This window comes from Paracoccidioides lutzii, assembly GCF_000150705.2.
Source record: "Paracoccidioides lutzii Pb01 unplaced genomic scaffold supercont2.1, whole genome shotgun sequence".
Classification (NCBI taxonomy): Eukaryota; Fungi; Ascomycota; class Eurotiomycetes; order Onygenales; family Ajellomycetaceae; genus Paracoccidioides; species Paracoccidioides lutzii.
This window is the reverse complement of record NW_015440947.1, coordinates 1,417,195-1,444,947: the sequence shown is the minus strand read 5'-3', so window position 1 is coordinate 1,444,947 and position 27,753 is coordinate 1,417,195. Positions and strand designations below refer to the sequence as shown.

The following is a 27,753-nucleotide window of genomic DNA, read 5'->3' as shown; positions in this document are numbered from 1 at the left end:
GGAAGTTGAATATAACATGGAATGGTTAAATAGCCTTATTTAATCTGCTTTGATACTTGTATCAGATCGCTGGCTGTGCTCCGATTGGCTGGAATCATTGTCCCCTTCTCAAATTCTCGATCTCAGTAACTACAAGAACATGCCCTCTACGATAGAAACCAGCCTCGATCAACACCAGTCCCTCCCATTTCTCACCAATACAGCTGATACATATCTCTCGAATTGGGAATTGCGAATTCCCCACTCCATTTCTGAATCCATTGTCCGCATTCCCTCCGCGAAGGAACTCCCTTCTTCCCGACCTAGCATTCCTCCACCACAGTCATGGCAGGCGGCCACTTGAAATACCGGCATCTAAACCGCGACTCCGCACATCGAAAAGCCCTCCTGCGAAACCTAGTCACATCGCTTTTTGAACATGAGGCTATCCAAACGACATGGCCCAAGGCCAAGGAGGCACAACGCCTGGCAGAGAAGCTGATCACACTGAGCAAGAAGAACACGGAAACGAGCAGGCAGAGGGCGCAGGCAGTGTTTTTTGTATGTACAATTTTTCGCTCGTATCTATTGATTATATCAAATATACATATCTATATGTGGTTTTTTAAAGACCAAGTTCTTCGGTGAAATTGTACACACCAATGCCCGCTCTGAGGCTACATCCAGCGTTGATACTATCCCTATCTCCACAAACCAGCCAAACCCAACCCCCCCCCCCCCCCCCCCCCCGCCCCCACACACACACACACACACATATATATAACTAACCACCCTTCCCCCAGAAACCCGAACTCAACACCAAACTCTTCGGCCCCATCCGCGAACGCTACCTAAATCGACCAGGCGGCTACACGCGCGTGCTACGCATCGAGCCCGAAAAGGAAGACCAAGCCCCCTCCGCCATCCTCGAGCTCGTCGATGGACCGCGTGATATGCGCTTTGCCATGACAGCGCGGACTCTGGCTCGCAAGCGCACGGAGGGTGATGATAGCATGAATGAACTTACGGCTCTGAATGTGTTGAAGGTTACGAGGTTCAGGCCTGATGGGAAGAAGGCGTTGGAGAGGGAGGTTGAGAGGATTCAGAGGGAGCAGAGGAGGAAGAAGGAGGAGGAGGAAGGGAAGGGGGAGGTTGATTAGGTTTTACGTGCTCTGTCACTTTTCAAGGGGGGGTGGGGTGGGGTCTGGTAGTGGGTGATATGTTTTTGGCTTAGATTATGTATCCTCTCATGTCTTTTCTAAGAGAGTCTGCTTTATGGTAGCTCAGCTACTTTACTGTACATTATTGGGAAGAAATATTTAAGAAATATTTGACAAACATAGACTGCAAAGCTTCTGATATGTTCATCTCATCTCTCATATATTCACTCTACAAGAGGCTAGAAATAGACATGACTACAAAATGAGCGAAAAAAAAATAAAAAATAAAAAAAAATAAAATAAAATAAAAAACTTTCTTATGCTTCCTAATCAGTCCCTAATCACGCAGGAAAATAGATTTTTAAAAAACTTAACATCAGGAAGAAACAAAACCAGGAGTGGAAAAATATAAGCAAGGGGGATATAACATGACCACGGGGGTAGAGCTTCCATATAGATAGAAGGACATAATCTGGATATCATCAAAAGAAAGGTTCTAGGAGGATTTTCCTCTCCTTTCCCTGTTTCTCTTTCTTTAAAAATCAGCCAGGACCAAAATGTGGCCTAAGAAAGAAAGAAAGAAAGAAAAAAAAAATAGATCAAAACATCTCAACAGCCCAACCTCACCTGTAACATGCCCCATTTAGATGAAACCAAACTCATTGCTGAATGTCAGATTCATTTAATGAGTGGAGAAATGCAGATTACTGATGATGGCAAACACTTATGAGGAAATTGTAACAGACAGTATTATCAGCCAAATCAGTAATAAGCTTTGTGAAAGGCTTTCTTCCTTTCATTTCATTTTCTGCCAAACACCCCACCCCAAAATCATTAACCAGAAAGCATTCAGACACCCTCTATCCCTTCACCAACCCCCCTGCCACCATCTCACTATACCACTGTTAAATCCTGTTCACTCCCATATTCCTCTGAACCCAATATTCACTCATATTAACCCATGCCATACCCCGCAAACTAATGTAGTATAGGCAAGAAATTTAAGTTTATACACCAGTGGTCATATTGCCACGGGGTCTCTGGTGGGAAATCCCGCTGGATACGACAAGAGGACCACTCTGCTTGGGGAGAGAAGGGGGTGGGTTAGTAAATGATGACTGGAGAGGTAACGCGGAATTTTTGTTTTTGAGATCGAAATCATAAGGTACTTGAGACGGCGGTGGTTTTGGCGGGAGATGGGCTGGAGTACCCCATTTCGCTATTGAGTCGTGAGGGCCGGAAGAGGGGCCGTGAATAGGTGAGTGAACCATGGCGGGAGGGGGTGCAGAGGTCTTCATGTTAGATTGGGAGTTCAATTGGTTTGTTGGGGGATAGTTCGTCGATGGGTGGTGAGGTTGGTCCTGGTTGCCTGTCCATGAAGGTGGAGTGGAGTATTGAGGAGGCGAGTTCATGTAGGGCGGGTTCATTGTTGGTGGCGGGTTTCCGGTAAATCGAGATTGAGAATTGCCTCCAGGAACAAAGGATCTTGTTTGGGGGTTGAAGGTTGAACGGGAGAAACTTCCTGGAAAAGGATGCTGTGTTGAATTATTTTGATTGCCGGGCGGGAACCGTTGGTTTTGCATTTGATTGTAAGGGAAAGTCACCTGACCCGAATTTATTGAGTGTTGGGGGTAATTTGGCCAGAGAGTTGCAGACGAACTACGTTGGGTGGATTGTGGGGAATATGGGGTTGGGTATTGCGGTTGGTTCCACGTAGAGGTGTTTTGTTGCTGGAATGGAACCGTGTTGGGAAGTGCATATGAACCTATTCCCGGCGAGGATCTGGTTGAGGCCTGTTGAGGAACCATTGGCGGCATTTGGTTGACCGGGGAAAATCCAGCGTATGGAGGGGATGGCTGCAAGTGTCCGGGATGCCAATTATTTTGATTCATGTGTGGCGGGGCATTAACTGGGTATTGAGGTGCAGGAACTACATTCCCACCAGGTGGTTGATACGCTGGAGTAACATGGTTGTTGTCATGAGGGAAATTTGCCGATGGTGGTAGCGAGGAGGCCGACACATAGTAATGGCTCTGTGCACCGAATGATCCATCTGGCATAACTCCGTTAAATGGTAGAGGTGCACTTGAGTATGGTGCTCCTGGATAGTATGCGTTGAACTGGGACCTTGCTTCAAAACTGTCGTCATGAGGGGTTCTCTGTTTGTGGCCTTTTCGTTTGCCATTCCGCGAGTTGGACCGTGAGATATTCGCACTCTGATCTCCATTGTTTGAATTGTCGGAAGTCTTAGATTCTGGGAAATCCCTGAATATGCGCTCTCGGGCTTCTTGGTATTTTGCTTCACGTTCCTCTCGACTCATTGTTGCCCGGTCTTTTGCGGGAGTGGCTCCAAGCGATGATCCCGCTCCTTCCTCGTTACCATCTGCACCGGCTTCCGACGTAGCTTTCGAAGGAGCTGAAGAGCTAGGTGCCGTGCTCCCAGCACCCGACATGCCCCCTCCTGTTTGACCAGAGCGACGCATAATTTTCATCGCTGGGGCATTTGGAGGTGGGGTTTTGTTTGCATTGGGTGGTTGGAGCATGCTTAGCGGAGTTGGCCTGATTTTCATGTTAGTGACCTGCTATTGGCACAAATTAAGGCTCTGTATGGAACTCACAGTCTGCACCATGGTGTTCTGTGAAGTCGAACGGATGTCACATTATTGTCGACAAAGTGAGTTAGATGATAATAATCGCCCAACTTGTGCGCGAGAAGTCGCCCAAAAGCGTTGCAAGGAGGCAGTTCCAAAGATTGTTCACTTGTTGTAGGTTAGTAGAGCGTCAAGAAAAGCTCGCTGTCATCGGGGTTCACGTACGCGGAGTCCTTGATGAATGCGATAATTTTCTCTTCTAGTTGAAGTATCAATAACCGATCTTTAGGAGAAATCATCGCTTCAAGCAGCTTCTCATCCGGTTCATTAGGAAAACTATGGAGAACCTGTTCGGTTTTGCCGTTTGGGGAGATTATTTCAGTGAGGCCCGTATTATTGAGTCGTGTTCTATTAGGAAAACGCTCAGAAACTCCTTGGTCAGACAACCGATACAGGCGTCCACTAGCTTCAGAACCGACTTGGGAATTGGGAGCATCTGAAGCAGGTCCTGAGAATAAATCATCCTCTTCTGCTGCTTGTACACTAGCGCTATCATCTGGGCGCAATGACTCTTTTTCATCCATCGCAAAGGTGGTAACAGATGCCATGCTCTTCGAGTCAAAACTCGTAGGCTTTGTAGAAGAGTTCGATAGGTAGGTTTGATCGTCTTCAAAGGCTCCCTCAGGCTTAATTCCGACGTCATCCCGGCCATCGCCAGTTTCCGAATGTGCATCACCATCATCCTTCTCCAGATGTATACGGAAACTTTGAACTGATTTATTCAGGTTTTCTATGTTTTCGGGATCCTCCTGATGTATATTCTGAGGAGGCTCGTTAGGAGCTATCTCTGAAGGACCATTTGAGGCTTCCTCAGCTCTCATAGGAATAGAGTTGTCAGGAGCATTGTCAACGTGCGTAGCGGGAGACTGCTTTGTTGGCGGAGGGGGCATCGCAGCAACCTAAAGCAAAATAATTTAGTTATAATCACCAATGGAAATACACAGATATATATAAGGAGCATGGCGGGCATACCTCTGCAAAGGATGGGCGCTCCATATCCGGCCGAGAAGTTTTAGAGGCGATGGAGGCCAAAATGCTGATCTCACGAATAGCCAGCCAAAATGACAATACCAACGTCTAACTTTCAAGATATCAATGCAATCTAACAGGCCATCGACTACGGGGATCAAGCGGAGGCAATTTCACAAGAAAATCCCACTTCACACAAGTCCAGATCCTTGGGCGACATATCTCTGGGTAACGAAGTTCGCCATACGAAAATATACTAAACGAGAGTTCACAAAAGAAAATATGCCGCAGATCAGGAAGCAGAGGACATGGCAAAGCACACAGGAATTCAATGGGTATGTTCGACGAAAGGAATGGACGATGCGTCTTATTCACTGTAGAAAAGTCGAACGAGACTCCTTTTTAAGGGTCAGAACAGAAGTTTCATGCCGCTGAAAAAAAAAAAACCGAGAGAAGACGAAGACACGCGTGGGGTGGGAACACAGACAAAATGCAATGCAATATCACTGTACAAAGGGCGAGATTGACCAGCCGACAGAGATAGCAGGGATGCGGAGCAGGTCGTAAGGGCCTGGACGATGAAATCGCTTTGGGTAGCTGAACTGGATGTTCTGCAGTGGGGATGCTTGGACGTTGAATGGGGCGCTAAGGTAACTAGGCCGATATGATTAGTCAGTAGCTAGCCGCGCGGTTGCGCTAACGCTAACGCTAAAACTAGCACCCAACGGATATGGTAATTCGAGGATCTTGCGGACGGATATACCAGGAACAAACCACAGAAACTAAATTTATTTTACGACTGACTACAGGAGGGAAAGGCAAACCCCCAGGCTAAATATACTACCCGGTCACCTACAGTTCTACAATAGGGCAACAAACCGCCACAAAGACGATAGTCTAGTGTTACATGCGCAGGGGTATTTATCCTCTCTGCGAAGTCCAGCTTGAATCCAGGATGCAATGAATCGATATCGTAATATTCCTGGCTTAAAGCCCACATCCAAGGCGTCACCAACCACGCTTTGCCAGAAATGTCTTAAAAGAGATAAGTTTTTGGGGTCCTGGTCATTCGCATGGCTCTCCAGCTGACGAAAGATTACGACACTATAGCTATGAATGTAAGGCATCGGCTCAGGAACGGCCCTATATATCTCGTCCATCCAGGACGCAGCAGCTAGCAAACCCCAAACTGGTGCCGGAGCTAATGAGCGATGTTCCGAATGATCTATTACGAACGTACGCATATATCCCAAACGTACTGTAATTGAGTTCTCACACTGACAATCTTCACAGAAAGGGTGTAGCTGATGAACAGCTAGCGCTGAAAGAGAATGAACGGAGTCGCAAAAGGGACTCCGATTATGATGATAGAGACCACGAAGGTATTCGGGGGCATTCCAGAAAACGGGCAAGATCCGTTTCTCCAGCGTACTCAGCAGATTCCGTTTCCACGATTTCAACAAACCGATCCTGGTCTCGATCTCCACGGCGAAAACGGGACCTATCACCATCGCCGGGTAGGTCGAGGGAGCGGAAAAGGAAAATAAACGAAAGTTTTTCAAGAGCTTCCCATCTCTCTGCTTCTCCTGTTGAGAAAAAGAGAACACCTTCCAAAGCAACAGATCGAAATAAAAGGCGGAGAATGAGGTCGCAGAGTCCCCATGAACGAGGCCGGCAGTATGACCCAGACAGACGAGGGAGCTGGAGAAACAGGTCGCAAAGCCAGAGTATGGATAGAAGTTCGATTGCGAAACAACGGTGGTCTTTGACTCCTGATGGCATGGATCGAAATGGTGGATATACAGACCGTGATCGTTCTCATCAGCCACGCAGCCAGGAGAGGTTCCAGGAAAGACCACGGAGCATTCGGAATCATGAGCCTCCTTATCGTGGGGCGAGAGGCGTTCTTCGGAGTCCACCCTCGCCCAGGGAGCGAAGTCTAAGCCCCTTCAGCAAACGACTGGCTCTTACCCAGGCCATGAATATGAATAGGTAGAGAGGACAGTATATTTTAGCCAGAGGGATATTTTATTGCGGGCGCATATTTTTTTAATACATCTAATTGTGTTATAATAATTTTATCGTTTTCACCCTCTAATTCGGGCTAATATTAGACCATTATTGTTATCTTGTTGTTTTGAAGCTAGTATCGTAAATGCAGCAACAAATATTAAGGAACTCAGCCCAAGTCTTAACATCCCTTTAATATTCGATCAAAGCTTAATGATCTGCCTATGTACCTGTACACGTCCCAAACCGTGACGCCGTCCCTAAACGATATTGAAACTCCCTATATGATATCGTGAAAATGAAATAACAACAACGCAACCCTGGTATCATTCCATCTCGTCGTCTTCCTCCCTTTCCCTCCTCTCCTCTTCAGCTTCATCCCGTTCTCTCAAATGTATTCCTTCGACAAGTGCCCCTCCATCCATCCCCACCTCTTGACCATCCCCATCACCCCCGCCAGAGCCCATATTTTTCTCCCTAGCCTCCCTCTGCGCATTCTGTATTCTCTCACGAACCAATCTCGCAATCGCGTTCTGAGTCCTGACATTCACAATCTTCATCTTCTCATCGAGATCCCGTTTCAAGTCCCAATTTGGCTTTTTAGGCTGGAGCTTAAATAGATCGATCGGTTTATCGGCTTCCTCGTCCTCTTTGGCAGCTTGTTCAGTTGATATCGCAATTTTGGCCGCTTGTTCTTCCAGTGTCGTTTGTCCTTCTATTGGCACATGTTCAAAACCAAGCTTTGGTCCCCGGGTCTCGGGATCGTAGTTTCTTCCGGATAGGAACCGCGAAGTGACATCTTTTGACATTTCTTCCTTTGCGCCATCTTGCTTCGAGACATCTTGTCCTGAGGAATCTGGTTCGGGTTGCTTTCGTTTGAGAGCGGCGAGCTTAGCAAGACGGGCTTTTCGCTCCGTCGCCGCAGCATCAAGAGTGGTATGTGTAGATGCCATGGAGTTATTTGCGGAGAGCAAAACTGAAAATTTATAATAGAGAAGCTTGCAGCGTGTAATTATTTGTCCTGGACATATTACAGTTAAGTAAATATGTCCCTTGTTGGTTTGCTCTATTTTAAATTCAGCCACATAGCCACCAGCCACATATTTGTCAGCCACAACCGGCTAGCATAAAAGTTCCCCCAATTTACGCTCAGTCGCAACAGAAAACCTAAATTTTGAAGACAACGTCCAACATCCAAAAGCCACTGGATCGGTCTCCGTCTGCATCGTTCTACAACACTATGCAATTATACCGCAAGCCATGTGGGACCAGTATACAGTCTAAAAAATACAGCCAGTTGCACTATCAATGCTGAACTCCCTGCATGCTCGTTCGCCCATGCAGTGTTTATCGCTGCGAGCGCCGTTGCTCGCAATCAGGCCAGCATTCGACAATTAGGCGTCTATCATTTCGCTGTGAAATCTTGCAGCCTGCATATGTAGCCAGATTTTACCGTAGCCGACCTGGGGCCCTCCTTCACAATGTGCAGGGCCACGATATTACACTCCCCAGTGCCGCAAAACGGACCCACCATATTTCACTTTCTCCCGCTCAGCTCTCGTCCCAGAATCGAGGGACACAGACTCCATATCTCGCTGGCTGTGCCAGTTTTCTTATGGGGCGAATCCTACTGCGGAGGGGTTTCATTGCCTCTTTCCTATACAACTCCGCTATTCAAAACCGACCATACTATTCCGACGCAACTGCCATCTCCCCATGCCATCAAATATCTCACTCGGACCAAGATGTTCCCAGGGGTCAGACTGCCACCCCTGAGGATAGTACATTTAGAGCTAACGCTCAAATAGCTCCCCCTTTTCCTGCGGAAAACACAATCACACATACATCTTGGCGCACTACCTACACGCAGAGTCCTGATGCTGATTCAGGCCGAAAAAGCTACAATGATGATCGTCAAAGGAAAGACTCAGCAATCCGGGAGGCCATCAATAAAGCGATAGACGCAGCAGCGGCGGAGAGCCACCGCTTTTTAAAACCTTCTCAACGTCGGCGAGAATACTTCTTGAGATCAAAATGTCTCTATACCAAAACCTTAATTCATCCGCATTGGAACGACCATTTCCACAGTTTGTATCAGCACAAATTGAAAGGGGAAAATATGTCAACATTATGGGAAAAACTAAAGTTAGATTATGAAGAGGAGGCGATGAGATGGCTAACTGGGATCAACTGGATCACAGAAGACCTGCACTATTTGGAGAGACAATGGTTCAAACTTACCCGGGACGAAAGAGCGAGGCTATGGCCTCCCATTGCGCTTTGGTTACTCATCAATTCTCCGCGAGCTGCTCTTTCATTTCTTGTTGTGACAAGTAGACCACCATATGCGGCTTTTAACATGATCGCGATGTGCTTTCTGTATCTTCGGGCATTTCATTTTGATAAGGACTTTGCCCCGGATGAGCGATACAACAAGCTCTACCATATGGCACTCCGTTCCTGCCTTAATCCAAGCAAATGGCCGGTCATTCAGGCATTCGAGCCCGGGATACGCGTGTACCTTTCTCAAGTCCCTCCCAAGGATATGGCTGCCGCATTTGACACCGTCGTTAACCAAAAAATTTACCTCGAATACCAGACCCTAACCTTCTTTATGGATCTTTTTATCAAGCAAGGCGATATTTCAAGGTCGTTAGCGGCTTTAAAATTAGTTCGAACCTCTCATTGTTATCCTCAGATTCTCTCAAATCCGCATGTTTTGGACCGTTGCTGTATGCTCCTTTCTTTGGATTATGTGATTGAAAAGGACAATCGGCGGTATTTTAGGATCCTACCAGAGATCTTAGATTTTGGTGTTCCTTTAAATCAGCCCATGCTGAACATCATCTTCCGCAACGCCCTGAAGCAGAAAGTCCCGGAGTTCGTGCCGCATGTTCTACACGAGATGGGGGAGAAGGGCCTTTCTCCGAACTCATATACGTATATATCCCTTTTGGATGATGCGGTCTCCCGTCGTGATCTGCAGCACCTTGATGTAATCGTACGAGAGATTAGTGATCAAGAATCTCTCAGGACAAATCCGTTTGTCACAAGCAAGATGCTCCACACTTTCTATTCACTGGACCGCCTCAACCCAGATGGAGGGTGGGGAGACACCGATATGTTCTCCCGCATGCTGAATATATATAGCAGAGCCCATAATATTCAACCCCTCGTGGATTTAGGCATCATTCACGAAGGCCAGGACGGTCTATATCTAGACGAATCGGAAGAATCCCCACCTTCAAACCACGCTTTATGCATCATGACTGCTGCATATCTAAGAATGCTGAGCAGTACAAAAGAAGTGCGCAATGTCTTCAACCGTTTTCTAGAGCTACGCGATCAAGGGCATGAGGCCATCGGACCCTTGGCGGAATCAGACTATATATACAACACATTCCTCTATGAATTTGCGCATCGCCGTGCACATCGAATGGAAAATTGTGTCGCGGTCCTGAACACCATGCTCCAACCACTACCACCCAGTGCCGTTCTCCAATCTCAGAACAACCGTCCCCTCGAACAAGTCAAGCCGACGATCCATACATGGACTATCTTCCTAAGCGCGTTTGTTCGCGAGCGTCAGCCCCAAGCCATCGAGAAGGTTCGCGATATGATGGCGAAGCAAGGTCTGAAGTTTAACGACTATACCTGGAATACTGCGGTCAGAGGCTTTTCCAAAATGCAGATGGTGGAGCAGGCTGCTCAGGCAGTGAATAAGATGGTGAAGGAAGGGTGGACTGTTGATGAATATACATTGAGAGGTATGCGGTATGTCCGTGATTATGATCGATTTTTTGCTCTGCTGGATAATGTGGAGGCCAAAATCAATGGCGATGCAAGGAGCAAGTCGGTTGAAAGAGAATGGGTGACGAGGTAGTGGAAAGTGAAGAATACAGAGAGCCAGTGGAAAACGAAGGATACGACGAGCCAGTTGAGAGTCCAGTGGAAATCGACGGCTGTGTAGGAGTCAATGAATTGACATCCTGCCTAACTAAGATATACCCTAGGTGTTGTTCTGTTCATGTGTAAATTAATAATTATATGATATTTTCGCTTTTCATTGTACCATACAGTGTCGATATAAAATAGTTAAATGTACCATCACTTATAGAAATTCAGACTCGATATAATATGCTATGCAACCCCTTTGGAGACGAACGAAGAGCAAGCTCTATATCAACATTCAACATTATTTATGTATTTCATTATAGTGCCCCAAATCTGTGAATCCTAGAAGAAAAGAAAGTCCCAATATATAAACACATGAAAACTCCCAACATCATGCATGCAGTAGAGGAAAGAGAGGACAAGAGCGAGACTGGTTCAAGTTGCCCCTTTTACTGTCCAAAAAATAACGATATCTGAAAGTGATTGACTCGTGTCAGTAGACGTGTATGCCAAGTGTATTCATGCAGTTGCTCTATCCCCCCAAAAGAACTTACAGCCATGGCTAGACAACATAAACTGACGTAGGGACTAAGCCGTTCCCCAACCCGAGCGCATTTCCAGAAGATGCCGAAGAAGCTGTATACGTCCACCAACCGATATTGCAGTTAGCAAACTAGACTTAAAGAACATGTATATACACTACAGTTTGGAGGAATCCAAAGTTCCATACCCGTTCTGGTTGCGATCCATTATTCCCGGCATTATCGAATGGGCATAAGTGCTTGTGCAGATGATGAGGAGAATGACGAGGAGGAGGGATTGGAAGTTGAAGAACGCAGTCTATTGAATATCTCTCAATATTAGTCATCTGAGAAGAAGATGAGGAGTAACAAAAGGCCGGGTACGAGGGAAGGGCTGGTAGATATAAACGAATTCACTGACCATTGTGAGGGGAGCAAGCGATTGCTTTGTGTTTGTGCCGTTCGCACAGGTTTCACACCAAGTCCTTTACAAAATCCCAATATAAAATCCTCCAACTCTTTACAGTTGTGCCTGCTCCGAGATCTTATCATAAACCTCTCCGTTCGTCCTCCGTTGCTGAGTAGAAACCAGCTATCACTCAAGATACTCCATACAAACTTGGCCAGTGACCGGTCTCGCTTAAAAACACGTTCCATCCGCCAAGCGCTCATTAGACGCGCGCCACTGAAGTATTACCGCTAAGCGCCATGGATCATCCTCCGGGGGAACGACAAAGCATCGTAGTCGGTGATTTCCACTATTTTGTGAAGAATGCTCCTCATCGCCAGAATTACTATGAACTTGAGCACGCATTGAATTCGGCGGACTTGGCGAATGCGCTAGCTGGTGAAAAGAAAGGCACTCCTCCACCCAAGACGAAGGCAGATGACAAACCTCATGCAGCGGACGAGAATACAACCAACTATCTAGCCCGTCGCAAAGCGAGAAAGTTGACTACCGGCATGGCTGAACCGCGAGTTAGACTTACTCGACATCAGGGCCAGCTGAATTTTGGGAATGAGTGTATGGCTTTGCCCTTTCCTTTACTCCTTAAGCTATCTTCCCCAAGTTCTTTCCCGTAATCCTCAATCTATTTTCTCCCCTTATATACAAACCTTCTAACAAAGAACGCACAATAAAAACAAACTAACAAACAAACAGTACGCCACCTTCTACACGCCTATGGCGACCCATCCCCACACCCCTCTTACCCTCAGGAACCCCTCCCCGAAACCCTCCGCGTCCTCGACGAGATCGTTACAGACTTCATAATCGAAACCTGCCACTCCGCTGCCCAGTGCGCCACCTACTCGCGCCGCCAGAAGATCAAAGTCGATGACTTCCGCTTCGCCCTGCGCCGTGACCCGGTCAAACTAGGCCGTGTGCAGGAGCTGTTCCGCATCGAGCGTGAACTCAAGGAGGCGAGGAGGGCGTTTGATCAGAACGATGACCAGGTTGCGGCTAGTGGGAAGAAGGGGTTAGAGGAGTTGGCGGAATCAGTTGTTGAGGGTGGGGATGGGTCTTCTGCTGCGGCTGCGGGGGCGAAGAAAGGGAAGGGCAAGGCTTCGTCTGTTTCGGTTGCGGGGAAGAGGGCAGTTGATACAGCTTCCGAGGGGGTTGTTGCGAAGAAGAGAAAGAGTGTTGCTGGTGGTTCTGTTACTTGAATTGGGTGGTATGTGTTTGGGGTCGGCCTGGATTGAAGATAGGGGACGCTTTTGTGGATTAATCTGTTTACATCTCCAAGTTTCTTATTGCATGGCGTGGTGTTGGGCTTCCTAGGGTGGGCGTTTGTTCTATTTAAATTCTTAGAGTTCATAAAGCACTGTATAGTGAGTATGTATCAAATTTGCATCTTTTCCCCCCATTGGACGTATACATATACAAATTTTGAATGTGCCCTCACGAAGTGATCACTTTTGTCTATCTTAAATCATGTATGCAACACCGAGATCTCACGCTTTTTCTATAGCAGTCATAATATCCCGACATGACGAAATAGCAAAGTCTACATATCTCATCATTTCGTGTTAAGAGGCAATGGGTCTCTCGCATTTTGAAAAGAAAATAACTAGGGGTCGTAAAGTGGGCAAGCGGTAAAAGAGAGTAAACGAGAAGAAAAGAAAATCAGACAAAAATCGAAGGCCAAAAACAACTCCAATGACGCCTTGCTTTGTGTCCCAAATCTGGGCAGCACTGCAATGTGGTATGGTGAAACCACGGGGCAAGCCATATCAGACGACTACACATCCCGTGGAAAGAGAAAATGGAGGTACACTATCGAAGAATGGAGGTGAAACCGTTAAATCTGCAGGTTGGTATTTTGGTTGCAATTGCATATATTAATTTCCGTTCATGCCTCGACCCCACCACGGTCTTGAATTCGCTGCTGCCCGCCTCGTCCACGGCCGCCGCCACGTCCGCCCCGCTGGCCTCCCGACTCTCCACCTGCACCACCAGCGTGGGCACTTGCGGCGCCCTCACCACCAAGAGTTAGTTGGGCAGTAGCTAATCGGTTGGAAAGCTCCATTTGTGTGCGGATGGTGTTTGCGAGGTAGGAAACCACAAGTACATCCTGGATGTGGTTGTTACTGTAGATATAGGTTAATAGATAGTATCATACAACAAACCGAACCGCTAAAAGAATGTGAGGGCACATACAAGTCATTTTCGATATCAGCGGCGTCAACCTTTGGAGCCAAGGCGAGGGCATTGAGAAGGAATTGACCCAGGGCAGTTGAAGCGGGAGCTTCCTCATCCATTACATTTTCAACATATTTCGATACTCGATCGATCATGCCCAGAACATCTTCGATGGCCTTTTCGAGCGCCTCAATATCAGTGAACAGGTTGGCGGTGCGATTTTCGCTGTCTCTGGCAGCGGCAATGGCCTCCAAACCATTCCTCTCTGCATCGCCGTATCTGATTTCATAAGGCACGGGTATGAATGCAGCGCTATCAGCGGCTCTTTCCTCTGTGACGCCCACCGGAGCTGAGATGTATGTCCTAGTCTCAATATCCTTCCCGGGAACCGTAGATACTGTTAAGTGTACGGCTGGGTGAGGCCACGTTCCATTTCCTTGGCTACCGTAAAAATTCTGAATGAGCGCAGAGAAGGTATTGAGTTCTGAGGATGTAGCATACCAACCCACAAGGACTTCCTTGGGGTTGGCTTTCAAGTGTAGAGCAAGCATCTGCTTCTGGTATTCCATATCAACCTCGACCTGGTCAGTTGTCTCCGTGTGTCCGACGGCGAAACAAGACCGAATTTCGATTTCAGAACCATCCTCGGATCGGGTCCCCAGGAGAGTACCAATGACGCGTTCCTGATCGGCATTGCGACGAAGGGAATGATCAAGAATGGAAAATATCGCCTATTTAAGGGCATTAGAAGTGTGAATGTTCATGCATAGGAGCTTCTCGTAGGGGGCGCTATATTCTTACTTGTGGCAGTATCACGACGTTGAGAGGTCCGGTAGAGGGTTGAGCGCCAACAGGAGCAGGGCCCAGAGGCCGCGAGAGATGGAGAAATGAATCCGTATCAGCCATGCTGGGCAGTACAAAATCCCACGTCACAAGCAAGCTTCAGGAGAGGCGGTGGGAGGAATTGATGTTGCTGTTGGTCGGCCTGGAGAAGTTGTTGCAGGTTGCGGTGGTTCAAATGGGGCTTAAATTGTGTGTGTGCGGCACCAAGAGCAGATTTCACGCTAAGATAAGATAAACTTTCAACCTCCCGTAAAAAAAAAAAAATCAGGGGAACACCAGCAATATAACAACGTCAGCTATCTGGCAACCTGGCAACCTAGCAGCAGCTTTTAGGTAGTCAGAATTTACTTATTGAAGATGGCTGCGGGCCGCGGAAGAGGGGGCAGCAGACCATTTAGTGTTCGAGGAGGCCGCGGAAGGGGCCAGAAGGGCGGCCGTGGAAGCCGACGACCGACCTTCGAAGCCTCGAGGGTGGCAGAAGCTCAGTACGATATTCTTCCATTGCCATTGTCTTCACAACGGAAAACTAACTGTGACTAAGTCATGAGGATTCCTCAGAGGATGGATCGGTACACTTGGGAAGCGATCTAGACGCAGAAGATCAACTAGAGGCCCCCGACGAAAGTTCCTCCAGCAGCAGTGATGATGAAGAGGACGAGAACAGGACGGAGAAACCATATAATACGTTACTACAATTGCTTAACACTGGGCAAGGTGTCGGTGGACCAGCTAGGAAAAGGCGGAAAATGGACCATAATTCCAAGAAAGTCGATGTTGAAGTGAAGGGCTCCGATGAATCCGATGCCGAGGGACTTTTATTGGAATCAGAAGGCGAGGAAAGCTCTGAAGGCGAAGAAATGGAGGATATGCCTATGGACGAAGTCAGAACAGAGAATTCTGGTGACGAAAACGATGGTATGTGACCAGCTGCTAAAAATGATATATCTATATATTCTGACTACTTTTGCTAGCATCGGATCCGTTTGAAATACACTTCTCAAATGTAGACAGTACACTGCTATCGCAGAAGATAAAGGCTATCTCCTCAAAGGGCTGGCAATCGCATAAAAGTGAACTTCCAGGCAAGTTAAGGTTGATGGCCAGTCAGCCAAATACAGAAGGCCATATAATACAGGTACTGCCTGCAACTCAGGGTGTTGATAATTTGAAGGTATGTGGATTGCTTTGCAAACCGCATCACATAAGTAAGCTAACAAATCGTTTAGTTGAAGCAAAAACTGGCAAAGCATGCAGGCGACCATATCTCTAAACTTGATAGCCTTGCTTCAAGCCTTGTCCCTTACATTTTCGGCTACCAAGACTTACTTTTCGGTGCAAGAACGCTATCCAATTCTGCAACGTTCCGAGATCTCTACTGCCTGCATGTTCTAAACCATATCCTTAAAACTCGAGACCGGGTGTTGAAAAACAACTCTCGCCTGCAAAAGGAACCCGAATCAGATCTGGAATTGCGAGACCAAGGCTTTACCCGCCCCAAAGTGTTGATCATATTACCAACTCGACAAGCTTGTGTGAGGGTCATGGAATCTATTACGAAATTATATCAGGCAGAGCAGCAGGAAAATAAAGCTAGGTTCTATGAGACCTTTTCTGCTGCCGATGATAAGTCGTGGGAGCACAAACCGGACGACTTTCGGGAACTGTTTGGTGGGAATGATGATGATATGTTCAGGTTGGGCTTGAAGTTCACACGGAAAACGATCAAGTACTTTTCACAGTTCTATAATTCTGATATCATACTGGCAAGTCCGCTGGGTCTTCGAATGGTCATGGATAAAGAAGAGTATGTGTTTGCGAGCGACTTTGCTTGTAGTTTCCCTTGGGTATCAAACAGCTGACGGGTTTCTTTTGAACGATTCACAGTGGTGAAAAACAAGACTTCGATTTCCTTTCTTCAATCGAGATAGCCATTGTCGATCAAGCAGACGCTCTCCTAATGCAGAACTGGGAGCATACCGAATACGTCTTCTCACACCTAAACCTGCAACCGAAAGAATCTCACGGCTGTGACTTCAGTCGCGTCCGTAACTGGTATTTAGATGACCAGGCCAAATATGTCCGCCAAACCCTCACCTTCTCATCCTTCATCACCCCCGAAATAAACGCCCTATTCTCATCTCGGATGCAAAACACCGCAGGCAAAATCAAAGCCACCCCAACCTACGAAGGTGCCATCCTCGACATTCCACTGCCAGTCCCCGTCAAACAGACCTTCTCTAGATTCAATTCGTCATCCCCCGTGAAAGACCCCGAAAACCGCTTCAAGTACTTTACCAGCACAGTTCTTTCATCTCTCATCCGCAGCTTCACGGGCAGAGGAGGAACCCCCAGAGCGTCAGGTACTCTAATCTTCATCCCATCCTATTTGGACTTCGTTCGCATTCGCAACTACCTCGCCACCTCCTCACAGACGGAGCATCTCTCCTTCGGCGCCATATCAGAGTACACATCTGTGCGCGACGTGGCTCGGGCGCGGACTCATTTCTTCAGCGGCCGCCACTCGGTCCTGCTCTACACGGAGCGAACGCACCATTTCCGCCGCTATCAGATCCGAGGAGTGAAAAGGATTATCATGTATGGTGTGCCGGAGAACCCGGTTTTCTGGGGGGAGGTTGTAGGGTTTCTGGGTTTAGATCCGGCGGGGGCGGCGGAGGCGGCGGAGGGCGGTGTGCGGGCGTTGTTTTCGAAATGGGATGCTTTGAAGATGGAGAGGATTGTTGGGACGAAGAGGTTGGGTAATATGTTGATGGAGAAGGGGGGGGATACGTTTAGTTTTGTATAAGGTGGCAGGTGGAAGTGATTGTGTAGTGCGTTCAAAATAGCATGTTCTGGATACTCCCACGAATTATCCTATGATCTTATATCTATTCTTTTTTATTTATTTGTATATATATATATATATATATATTTATTTATTTATTTATCTATTTACTTATATATCTTTTCCCTCTAATCTTCTCCTCCTTTCCGGTTCTCCCTAGGGTAAACAAATCTCTATTCTTCCCAACGTAAATTTGTTGACCGCGTCCTGTCAACCGGCATTAGGGCTGTTCTATTGTTGGAGCCATACATAGTTTCGACATTGACAGCACAGCATGATCGTTGCAAAGCTCAGTCGCAAGGTTCCACTCTCTCAGAGCTAAATATAATAACCACAAAGTCGTAGAGAGTTAACTTGCACCTCACGATCATGAATTTTCAGCGGATCGACGATGTGGATGTACCATGTAAGTGGCAACCCCATTAACGGTGCTCCGTAAAACATCCATATTTGACTTGACTAATTTCCCAGAGACAGCGCGTTTCCCTCCAGCATCCATCGGTGTAGAAGCCTGTCAAGGCAGAGGCCCCCTAATTTTCAATTCCAACCCAGGCCAGAAAATTGTTGCAGGTATATTTATACCTACCGAGCGGGACAACCAGAGAAAATCGCCCCCACGCTGTTGAAGTAATAAACTTCGGAGCCTGGCCCCCTTAGACCGTATAAAAGCTCTGGGAGCCTGTAACGGGTGATTGGGTGGACCCAGCGCAATCGGCATTTCCACGGACTCTCAGGCAGAGAGTATCACCCCTGGGCAGGAATAGCAGCTATACCAAGCAAAGATCTGGCTAACGGCTAGTGGGTTAAATACGCTCTCTCGTCTCGGGGAGTCGGAGGAGATAAATACTCTGAAACATCCGCATTGCCTCCCTCCGCAATAACTATCTGATCCTGATATGAAATCGCTCTCTCGTGGCATTCGTTGATTCGAGGATCCCCGAATACAGATTTACTTCCGGAACAACTTTTCTCTTTCTTTAAAAGAGCCTGGAATTTATATCAGGGAAAAAATATCCAAGACTCCTCTTCATAGTCATACGTGGACCATGTCCACCGGACGACAGAAAGAGAGCGCGGCGGAACCGCCTGTCGAATCCGCAGATCCCTCGAACAATGCTCTATCTCAGGACGGAGATATGATATTATCCAATGGGCAAACTTCTGCGAGGAGCCTTATCTACAACTACACTCGTCCAGATCGATCCACAGAAGATGCAAATGAGGAATCACAGGAGACTCATTCACGTAGAATAGAAACTGCTCCGCCCCCTTCCTCTTCCGCCACCACCACAGACCAGCATGGCAATAAACTCCAATCCCCATTTCTCGACCTTCATGTTTCCGCCCCGACCGCCTTCCCGGATCCACTGGAACCCTCACAGCCCAATTCCCCTCTGAACAACAACAGAAGCGCCCCGCCAATGCAAACATGGCGCCACAAGCTCCACCATTCATGGCTCATGAGCAAGGGGATGGTCCTGGTAATGCTCGCTCAGTTCTTCGGCGCATCCATGAACGTCATGACCCGTACGCTTCAGTTGGATGGGAATCATGGAAAAGGCATGCATCCGTTTCAGGTTCGTAGCTTGCCGTTTCACAAATACACACATCTATCTATACATCTATCCATTAACCCAAGATAAAATATGAAATCAAAAATAAAAACCACCCAACTAACCCCTCCCCCACCCATCCAGATCCTCTTCGTCCGCATGGGCTCCACCGTCCTCCTCAGCGCCCTCTACATGGCCTACACCCGCGTCCCGCACCCCCTTGGCCAGCGCCCCGTGCGCCCCCTCCTCCTCCTCCGCGGCATCAGCGGCTTCTTCGGCGTCTTCGGCCTCTACCACTCCCTCCTCTACCTCGCCCTGTCAGAAGCAACAGTCCTAACCTTCCTCGCCCCCATCGGCTCCTGCTACCTGTGCTCACTAATCATGCCCAACGAGACCTTCACGCGCAGACAGCAGATGGCCGCGCTGGCCTCGTTATCTGGTGTCGTGTTGATTGCGAAGCCGTCGTTGCTTGTTCACGGTTTCTCAGCGGTTGTTGGGGGGTCCGCTGATGCTGATGCTGATGCTGCTACAGACACCGAGCGATATAAACGCACACTTGGCATGCTCTCCGCACTCCTGGGCGTCCTAGGCGCCACGGTGGCGTACAGTTCCATCCGCATAATCGGCAAGCGCGCCCACCCGCTCGTCAGCGTGACGTATTTCAGCGCTATAACGACCGTAGTCTCGTTGCTGGGTGTGCTGTTGATACCATCCGTCACCTTCCGGTTTCCGGAAAATGTCACGGAGTGGTTACTGTTGGTTGGACTGGGAACGTGCGGGTTTATATTACAATTTTTATTGACGGCGGGGTTGTCATATGTGCCGCCGTCGGTGACCGGTGCGGAGAAGGGGGTGAACCCGGTGGTGGTGGTGGGGGAAGAGGCGGTTGGTGTTGTCGATGTCGATGGCGATGCGGAGCGGGAGGGGTTGTTGGAGGAGGGGGGGCAGAGAGGGCAAGCACTAGTACAAGTGGAGGAGGGAGACGGGGGTAAGCAGGTAACGGCCAAGCCATCCACGCACGGCTCCAAGGCGACATCCATGGTGTATACGCAGATGCTCTTTGCGGTGTTGTACGATAAGATCGTATTCAATGCGACGCCGTCGTTGGTAAGTTGGGCTGGGTCTGGGATTATTGTTGCTAGTGCAATGTATGTGGCGTCGGCGAAGGAGAAGAGGCAAGGGAGCGGTGGTGGTGGTGATGATGGGGGAGAGGACGGGGCTTGTGATGGGGTTCAACGACGACGGGCGAGACATATGCGGGTATGGAGTGTGGAGGATGCACGGTTGGCGGAGGCGGAGGAGGGGAGGGAGCTGTTGGAGGATTATGATGGGGGTGAAGGGGGTGAAGGGGGTGAGGGGAATAGGAGCAGGCGTTCAGGTTTGAATTTGAATGGATGGGATTGATGTTTTGAAAAGGGGGATTTGGTATATGTATACGTTTATAATGGACGTTTTGGAGCGGAATCATGGCAATCTCTGGATAAATTCTCAGATACATAGGTGTATATAGATAGAGCAAGTTCGTTTTCTAGTCGCAAACAACACAAATTATATACAAGACTCTCGTACTTCCCCATCTCACCACCCCATTACTTATTTACTGGGAACCTTTTATACCATTTTGTTTCTCCCTTCGTTGGCTGGTTCACCTTGGCAAATTCCCCCTTTCATCTTCGTCTCCATCTGCTCAGCGCATGGCTGCCACGATCCCACCACTACACACATGCATTATACAATCATTCCCCAGGTAAACCTGCAATCATGGTCCAATTCCCATGTACCACCCCTAAATACCTCTTCCCCATTCCATCCGTCCATCCATCCATTTATAAATATACAAAATCTACATATGGCAACAAAAAAGAGGAGAAAAATGACAACATCCCCCTCCTCCTTCCTCAGCCACACACCATTCATCCATTCATCTATGCATCCACCTCCAACGTCGCTCAGCAACTCCCAGCCGCGAGTCCCACTCCACAACCCATCCGTCCACCACACCCCGAAAAAGCAATGCACCACACAAACTCCTCCATCTCACAACTCAACATCCATAGGCGTAGCTGTAGTCCCATCAACCGACTCCTTCCTCCCAGCACCAGCTTCAACTTCCTTAGCCCTCCCACGTTGTGTTTGTTGTTTCTGTTGTAGCGACCTCTCCTCCCCATCCGTCCGTTCCCGATCTCGATCCTCATCACTCGCCGACGGCGACGAGACCTGTTCTGGATCCGTACCCACATGCCTGCTCTCCGTATCATTTAGCGACGTACGACTGCGCGTCATCTTCAAACATCACCAAAACACAATCAGCACATGCACGTCTCACAGAAAAGGAAATATGAATTACGCGACGAAAACTCACCCAAGCCCGAACCCCCCCAATTAACCCCAAACTATAACCCGTCGCAAAATCCTCGCTCCTACCCACCCCGCCCGCCCCAGGACTCTCCGGCCGACTGGGCGGGATATCAAGTCTGTGTAGCTGCGATCGATTTCCGGCCCCAGTCCCAATACCGAAATAGCTGCCATTACCATTACCATTATTACCTGGACTTATCGCGCCCGCTCGCGGAGAATCGATGCTCCCTCCACTGACATTCCGTGCCGGACTGGAGGGTCGACTATTTGCCCAGAACTGCCGGAGCTCTTTGCCAAGCTCCTGCCCAGTGACGGACCAATTATTCTTGATGGAGTCGCGCAGTTCGGCAACGTGGCGTTTGATTTCGAGCTCGTTCTTTTTCAACCAGGAGACGTTTAATTCTTGGCGGGAGGTGCCGCGTTTTAGTTGGCGGGTTATGTATTTTTCGTAATCGCGGACGATGCTGGGAGATGTCAGCAATAATTTGAAAATAAGTAAGATTAACAATAGAGGATCCGGGGGGTAGAGGTAAAAACGTACTGGGTAATAATCCCCGTCGTACTAACCCCCTCCGTCCTCTGCGTGACCAAAAACTTCCCCTGCGCCTTAATTGGCGCGTATATATCATCGCCCTCCGCAGCGCCATATGGCAGATCGTCATGCGCGACATAGTCGATCTGATGTTTCTCAAGGAACTCGGGTGTGACGATCCAGGGGCAATCGGGTATGACTTCATCGACCCATCGACAGTGGCGGACTGTCTCGGATCGTTCTGTGCCCGTTAATACGGTTAATCCTTTGCGTTTGTGCGTTTCGTGATCCGAGGTTACGCCTACGATGAGGTAGGTTTCTGGGAAGGCCTTTTTGGCTTGTTCAAGTTGGCGCATGTGGCTGGGTGGTTTGGATGGTGGATGTTAGGTTGATCTTTGTTTGCGTAAATGAGGTGGGTGGGTATGCCATGAAACATAGGGGCCACCATAACAAGAAATAAAGGAGAGAGGGGAGGAATCTGAAAAGAAAACATACCCGAGATGAAACAAATCAAACACCCCATCCGCATACACCCGAACAGGCCTCCCAGTTGGGGGTGGGTTCGTATGATAACCCGCGGGATCCTGCAACCCCGCACGTTCCGGCGGCTTCAGGCGCTCCTCCTCCTTGCAGCGAGTCCCCACACTAGCAGCCGTCGCCGTTCGAACCGTCGTCGCCAAACTCGGGGTCCTGTACGAGGTAGCGGAAGAAGGCCCCGTGCGCCTCTTGGCAGCTCTCTCCTCAATATCAGCGCTCGCCTCGGTCGTCTCGGATGGTTCGCCTGGGTCTTCTTTGCTGATGGAGGTGGAGTTGGAGTTGGCTGTGATTGTCTTAGAGGTGCCGTTTTGGGAAGTGGAGGCTAATGTGTTTGCGGTATCCGCTGCGGCGGCGGTTGAGCGATTACGGGGTCGTTTGGATGGGGGACTGTTGGAGGAATCGAGTGAAGTGATGGGATTTCCGTGTTTGAGCGATGATGAAGCAGCGGTGGTGGAGTCGCCTTCCTCAGCAGAGGCATCGCGGGAAGAGGGTTGGAGGTCAATGATTGAGGGTTTGGGGTTAGGGGCCGCTGTGGAGTGGGAGTTGCTCCGTTTCCGCTTTGAGGCGGAGCGGGTGGAGGATGGGGATGACATTGTAAGGTGTATATTTGTATTTTGTATTTTTGTTTCGTTGGTTTATTTTTATTTTTTTTATTTTTTTTATTTTTTATTTTTATTTTTTTATTTTTTATTTTTTTATTTTCCTTTTTTTGTTGGCAGCGATGAGATATCCTTCCCCCTTTTTTACAGGGTGAGTTGAAGGGAGCTGGACCCTTTACTCAATCAATTGGGAGAAAAAAAACCAAGAGACAGAGAGAGTGACGCTATTGAAGGAGGATATTAGAGATAATATAAATATATATAATTCTGTTTTCGGGTGTATGGAGGACGAGGGCGACGGATGAAAAAAGGGGAGAGTAAAGTTAAAAAAAGGAGGAGAAGAAGGGAATAAAAATAAGAATGTCAGGAGTTGGGCGGATGTTGGGAAGAGAATTTCCCTTGGAACCAGCAGCAGGGAACAGCGGCCAGCAGAGGACCCGCCCGCGTGGGAGTGGCTACGGCGCAACGGGCTGACGCTGGGAACTGGAGCCTAGGACGGTATAGGTATAGGTATGAGTTAAGGCGCGGGAGTGGCCGAGGGGGGCAGTGGAGTAAGGATGAGAGAGCATGAACAGAATTAGGAGGCGAGGAGAGAGGGAGGAGAGAGGACGAGGCAGGTTGAGATCAGAAGGGAAAAGAAGACGGGAAAAAAGAAAATAAGACCAGAGGAAGAGCTGGAGACGAAACATGGTTCGAGGTTCGAGGTTGAAGGTTGGAAGAAGTGCAAAGTTGAGGCTTAGTTGGTTTATTTAGCCGATCCCGGGCGTGGATGACTAAGCACGACAGCTGAAGAATTGGACAAAAGAGCAGAGCAGATCCGGCATATTTATTATATCTGCATTTTTACAGAATTCTTTTCTTTTATTGCCTCCGAGAAATAGAGAAGAAGTGCAATCGCAGACACAGAAATTCTATACATCTACACTCACGGGAGATAAAAGGGAAGGCAAGATTGCAATATAACTAACTCTGCATCTAACCACCAAGGTAGCCAGCAAATCGATTGGATGTATATATGTCTCTGTATGTTGGATTTTTTTTTTTTTTTTTTTCCAACTTCAACGTTTCAAACTCATCAACTGCAATGTGATCTCCCATGTTGAGCTTAGAAGTGTGTAGATGGAAGACAAAGAGAAACAGGGAGATGGAGAAACCGCCTTATGAAAATACCGACAACAATTATAATAAATGCTAAAAAGGATTATATCTTTCCTCTCCTCCTCCTCCTCCTCCTCCTCTTCTTCTTCTTCTTCTTCTCCGCTGGCAAAAACACTCTCACATAGTTGAAGCATGTGCAAAAACAAAACACAGAACAAGAAAGCCAGACTGATGATTACAAATAACAACAGAAGAAGGGATCTGATAATTAAGAAGCAGCAGAAGAAGAAGAGAGGGGAAGGAAAATCAAAGAAAGAAAAGAAGCCAAACAGTAACACCCCCACATCATAGCTATTCCTCAACGAACAGGCGGATGGATGGACGGACAGTGCTTGCTGCTGTGCGGTTGGGAGTTAAGGTACATGACGAGCTTGTGGGTGGATAGAAGGCGGTGGTGAGCAAAAAAGGAACACGCACAAGAGGGACCGGGGACGAGAAGCGACGGGGCTAAACGGTGTGGAAAAGGAGCGAAAAAGAGCGCGGGAGAGAGCACGCAAATCGAACATGAAAACAATAAGAAGTGTATAAACTCATGTAGTATATTCATTAATAATCAAAGAGGTTGAACGCACCCCCATCCCATCCCATCCCTTCTCCGCACCATATCATATTAAATCAAATCGTCGCCATTCCCCTTCCCTTCCCATTCCGTCCCCGTATCAGATCAGATCAGATCAGATCATATGTCCTCCCGCACACATACACATATACCAACCACATAACCCGCTCAATTCATCTGTCATCGACAAGGAGCTCTTCTCCATATAAAAACTCTCATGACATCTTTTTCTTTTGTCTTTCTTTCTTTTTTTCTTTCTTTTTTTTTTCTTAAATGGTAAAAAGAAAAGAGAAGAAAAACGCATTCTTTGTTACTCATACCACTACAGCCCAGAACAGACAAGACAGTCACAGAGAGAGATAGACTTGAGGGAGGGGAAGAGGGAATATATAAAAAAAAAAAGGGAGAGATTAAAGGGGGAGAGGGGGTACGCAAGAAGTTAAGGAAAGAAGTCAAGCGGAAATTGACAGGATCTCTTTTTCAACGCAAAGTTAGAGGTAAGAAGTTAAGAAGGTAAGAAGGTTGGAGGAACGCAAAACATATGTAGAATAAACAAGAAAACCACGGGACAGACAACACAGAAAGAAAAACAGAAAAACACAAGACAAGCAAAAAAGAAAAAGAATAAAAGAAATAAGGAGAAAAGGAAAAAGGGAAGAAGAAAACGGGAAAAAGCAAAGGAAAGAAAAGAAAAGAAAAAATCATGACTTTGACCCAGCCGTATTTGAACCCGACCCCGAATCCGTAGACGTTGACCCAGCACCAGCACTAGCACCAGCCTTCTCCCCGCCACCAGCCAACACATCATTCGGCGTCGTCGACGAAAGTGACACAGAGATTACCCGCGGCGACTTAGCCCCATCCAGCTCTTGCTTCCCTCCCTGCACGTGCCCTTGGCCCCTCATCTCAGCCTGCGGTGTCGTCTGGCGATTCGACTGCGACTGCCCCCGTCGCCCTTCCGGCTCCGGCTCCGGCTCCGGCGTCCCCGCCCTGACCCCCAGATCGTCATCACTCTCGCTCTCACTCTCACTCTCACTCTCACTTCCACTCTCATCCTCTTCATCATCCCGGGCACGCCTGGACCCAATAGCACTTCCACTTCCGCGTCCCTGGCCCTTACGCACCTGGCTCTCCAAATCCCTCTCCTCCTCTTCTGCATCGGCATTATCAAACATATCCTCCTCGGCCATGTCGGTCATGACCTCCGTCCCGTCGCCAAGCAGGATAATGCGTCCCGATCGCCCGCCGCGAAGGCGCGAGTTACTGTCAAGGCCTGACTCGTAGTCGTCAAGGTTTGTGTCGTCGAATTGGCGGCGGATGCCGGGGCCACGGAATTCAGCTATGAGTTGGGGTAATTTGGGGTGAGTATTTCGTTTGCGGGGTTTTCTGGGGAGGTGATAGGGGGTAAGGTGTGTAGATGGGTAGGAGTTAAGGTGACAGGGGGAAAGAAGAAGGGAAATGTCACATACCATATTCAGGCGGAGCGCAGGGTCCGTCACCATTCGCCACGCGTTCTGAGATGGTCTTGTACCACTCCTGCTTGGTCTTGCCGTGGAGCAATCCGACAATGATCATGGTCATGTTATCGCACCCCACACCGCCCGTCTCGCTATTAGACGCCAAGCAATTGTCCATCATGTTTTCGCAAATGCGATGCAGCTCCTGCTTCGCAGCGATGCCGCGTCTGACAAATTCAATCACAGCCTGTGAAGATTGGCAATCCCAAATACCTGGATAGCATTCGTTAGAACTAGAAGGAAATTGTCGCTAGACGGAAAAGAGTGAAAATCACATACCATCACATGCAATGACAAGGAACTCATCATCCTCCGTGATCTCATGTGTAGTTACGTCAGGATACGCCGTGACAATCTGCTGTTCTGGTGCCAGGTCTGCGCTCTTTTTGAATTCGAAATCGCCCAGTGCACGGGAAAGTGCGAGGTTCCCATTAACTCTGCCAAAATCAACGAAGCCGCCAGCAGCGCTTATCCGTGCCTTTTCACCTGTTCGCATTTGTAAGAAACAGTGGTCGTCATGGAAATGCAGTAATTGAGGATCACGAACCTTCATTTTGTGGTTTGTGGTCGAAGGATAAAGGCTTTGCCCGCCCTTTGACTCCAAGGACGGATCTTGAATCACCAGCATTTGCCTGTTACGACACATTAGTACACAGGCACGAAACCGAGAACACCACTAGCATCATGATCAACATACTACTATAATCTTGTCCTTTGAAATGACCGCCACAGACGCTGTGCATCCCGAGACCTCTTCCTCGTACTTTGGATCTGTATAAAAACGGCATTAAATATTAGCGCAGACAACTTCCAAGTTGTGTGAACCATAAAATATCTGTTCGTATAATTTAATATACCTTCCAAAATCGCCCTATCAGTCGCCAAAAACCCATCCTTCAGCGCCTGCTCGATATCACCTTTCGCAAAGGCTTCTTGTGTCGCAACGATGCGATGGACGTTATCTCCCGCGAACAAGGCGACCTTCTCCCCGCCGTGGCCATCGTAGACACCGAAGAAGGATAAGCGTTTACTGGGATCGGTGGGACGGTGATTCTTGTCTAGGTATTTCGCTTGAAGGTCCAGGACTGCGGCGTGTGCGTCCTCCATGCTTATTCTCCATCCTTGCATAGCGGACACTCCATACAGGACGCATTCATCTTGGCTTTCGTCTGATATCTATCATTTTTTTTTTTGTTGTTGGCATTTGCCATGGTGTGTTAGTGAAAGGTGGATAAACGGTTTTTTTTTTTTTAAAAAAAAAAAAAAAAAAAAGGGGGGGGGGGGGGGGGGGAGAAAAGTATGTGCCAAAATAATTAGGACTGGGCTAAAAACGGAGGGGTAATGGGAAAAAAAGACCGGGAGGGAAATGTGGGGGAAAACGGGAAAAACCCCAAACCCGGGACTCCGGGGTTGCAAGAATCCCCGGGAAA

General features: G+C 48.1%; 11 protein-coding genes across 11 annotated transcripts; 6 read left to right on the top strand and 5 right to left on the bottom strand.

Moving 5' to 3' along the window:
* Positions 1-324: 324 nt before the first annotated feature.
* PAAG_00383 (mitochondrial 54S ribosomal protein YmL8) lies at positions 325-1,139 on the top strand (the record flags this gene model as incomplete). The annotated part of the gene is made up of 2 exons (XM_002797798.1): positions 325-540; positions 783-1,139. 2 exons carry the CDS (start codon positions 325-327, stop codon positions 1,137-1,139), a joined length of 573 nt encoding a protein of 190 aa, XP_002797844.1.
* Positions 1,140-2,146: 1,007 nt separating this feature from the next.
* Positions 2,147-5,004, bottom strand: PAAG_00382 (hypothetical protein; the record flags this gene model as incomplete). Its single annotated transcript, XM_015843998.1, has 5 exons — positions 2,147-3,698; positions 3,758-3,898; positions 3,956-4,689; positions 4,763-4,867; positions 4,957-5,004. The coding sequence occupies 5 exons, from the start codon at positions 5,002-5,004 to the stop codon at positions 2,147-2,149; spliced, it is 2,580 nt and encodes an 859-aa protein (XP_015700333.1).
* A 37-nt stretch (positions 5,005-5,041) lies between these two features.
* PAAG_00381 (hypothetical protein) lies at positions 5,042-6,755 on the top strand (the record flags this gene model as incomplete). The annotated part of the gene is made up of 6 exons (XM_015843997.1): positions 5,042-5,094; positions 5,298-5,409; positions 5,478-5,492; positions 5,618-5,676; positions 5,870-5,995; positions 6,053-6,755. The coding sequence occupies 6 exons, from the start codon at positions 5,042-5,044 to the stop codon at positions 6,753-6,755; spliced, it is 1,068 nt and encodes a 355-aa protein (XP_015700332.1).
* A 340-nt stretch (positions 6,756-7,095) lies between these two features.
* PAAG_00380 (hypothetical protein) lies at positions 7,096-7,722 on the bottom strand (the record flags this gene model as incomplete). Its single annotated transcript, XM_002797795.2, has 1 exon — positions 7,096-7,722. The coding sequence occupies one exon, from the start codon at positions 7,720-7,722 to the stop codon at positions 7,096-7,098; it is 627 nt and encodes a 208-aa protein (XP_002797841.1).
* A 371-nt stretch (positions 7,723-8,093) lies between these two features.
* Positions 8,094-10,652, top strand: PAAG_00379 (pentatricopeptide repeat protein; the record flags this gene model as incomplete). The annotated part of the gene is made up of 1 exon (XM_002797794.2): positions 8,094-10,652. One exon carries the CDS (start codon positions 8,094-8,096, stop codon positions 10,650-10,652), a length of 2,559 nt encoding a protein of 852 aa, XP_002797840.1.
* A 1,240-nt stretch (positions 10,653-11,892) lies between these two features.
* Positions 11,893-12,849, top strand: PAAG_00377 (hypothetical protein; the record flags this gene model as incomplete). The annotated part of the gene is made up of 2 exons (XM_002797792.2): positions 11,893-12,208; positions 12,347-12,849. 2 exons carry the CDS (start codon positions 11,893-11,895, stop codon positions 12,847-12,849), a joined length of 819 nt encoding a protein of 272 aa, XP_002797838.2.
* Positions 12,850-13,535: 686 nt separating this feature from the next.
* On the bottom strand, positions 13,536-14,731 carry PAAG_00376 (eukaryotic translation initiation factor 3 subunit F; the record flags this gene model as incomplete). Its single annotated transcript, XM_002797791.2, has 3 exons — positions 13,536-13,773; positions 13,844-14,556; positions 14,627-14,731. The coding sequence occupies 3 exons, from the start codon at positions 14,729-14,731 to the stop codon at positions 13,536-13,538; spliced, it is 1,056 nt and encodes a 351-aa protein (XP_002797837.1).
* A 294-nt stretch (positions 14,732-15,025) lies between these two features.
* PAAG_00375 (hypothetical protein) lies at positions 15,026-17,471 on the top strand (the record flags this gene model as incomplete). The annotated part of the gene is made up of 5 exons (XM_015843996.1): positions 15,026-15,153; positions 15,210-15,583; positions 15,640-15,839; positions 15,895-16,472; positions 16,553-17,471. 5 exons carry the CDS (start codon positions 15,026-15,028, stop codon positions 17,469-17,471), a joined length of 2,199 nt encoding a protein of 732 aa, XP_015700331.1.
* Positions 17,472-18,556: 1,085 nt separating this feature from the next.
* Positions 18,557-20,467, top strand: PAAG_00374 (hypothetical protein; the record flags this gene model as incomplete). The annotated part of the gene is made up of 2 exons (XM_002797789.1): positions 18,557-19,087; positions 19,208-20,467. 2 exons carry the CDS (start codon positions 18,557-18,559, stop codon positions 20,465-20,467), a joined length of 1,791 nt encoding a protein of 596 aa, XP_002797835.1.
* Positions 20,468-21,100: 633 nt separating this feature from the next.
* Positions 21,101-23,083, bottom strand: PAAG_00373 (cholinephosphate cytidylyltransferase; the record flags this gene model as incomplete). Its single annotated transcript, XM_015843995.1, has 4 exons — positions 21,101-21,346; positions 21,426-21,885; positions 21,963-22,313; positions 22,449-23,083. The coding sequence occupies 4 exons, from the start codon at positions 23,081-23,083 to the stop codon at positions 21,101-21,103; spliced, it is 1,692 nt and encodes a 563-aa protein (XP_015700330.1).
* Positions 23,084-25,507: 2,424 nt separating this feature from the next.
* Positions 25,508-27,451, bottom strand: PAAG_00371 (phosphatase 2C Ptc3; the record flags this gene model as incomplete). The annotated part of the gene is made up of 6 exons (XM_015843994.1): positions 25,508-26,145; positions 26,276-26,536; positions 26,603-26,809; positions 26,871-26,955; positions 27,021-27,094; positions 27,181-27,451. The coding sequence occupies 6 exons, from the start codon at positions 27,449-27,451 to the stop codon at positions 25,508-25,510; spliced, it is 1,536 nt and encodes a 511-aa protein (XP_015700329.1).
* Positions 27,452-27,753: the final 302 nt, after the last annotated feature.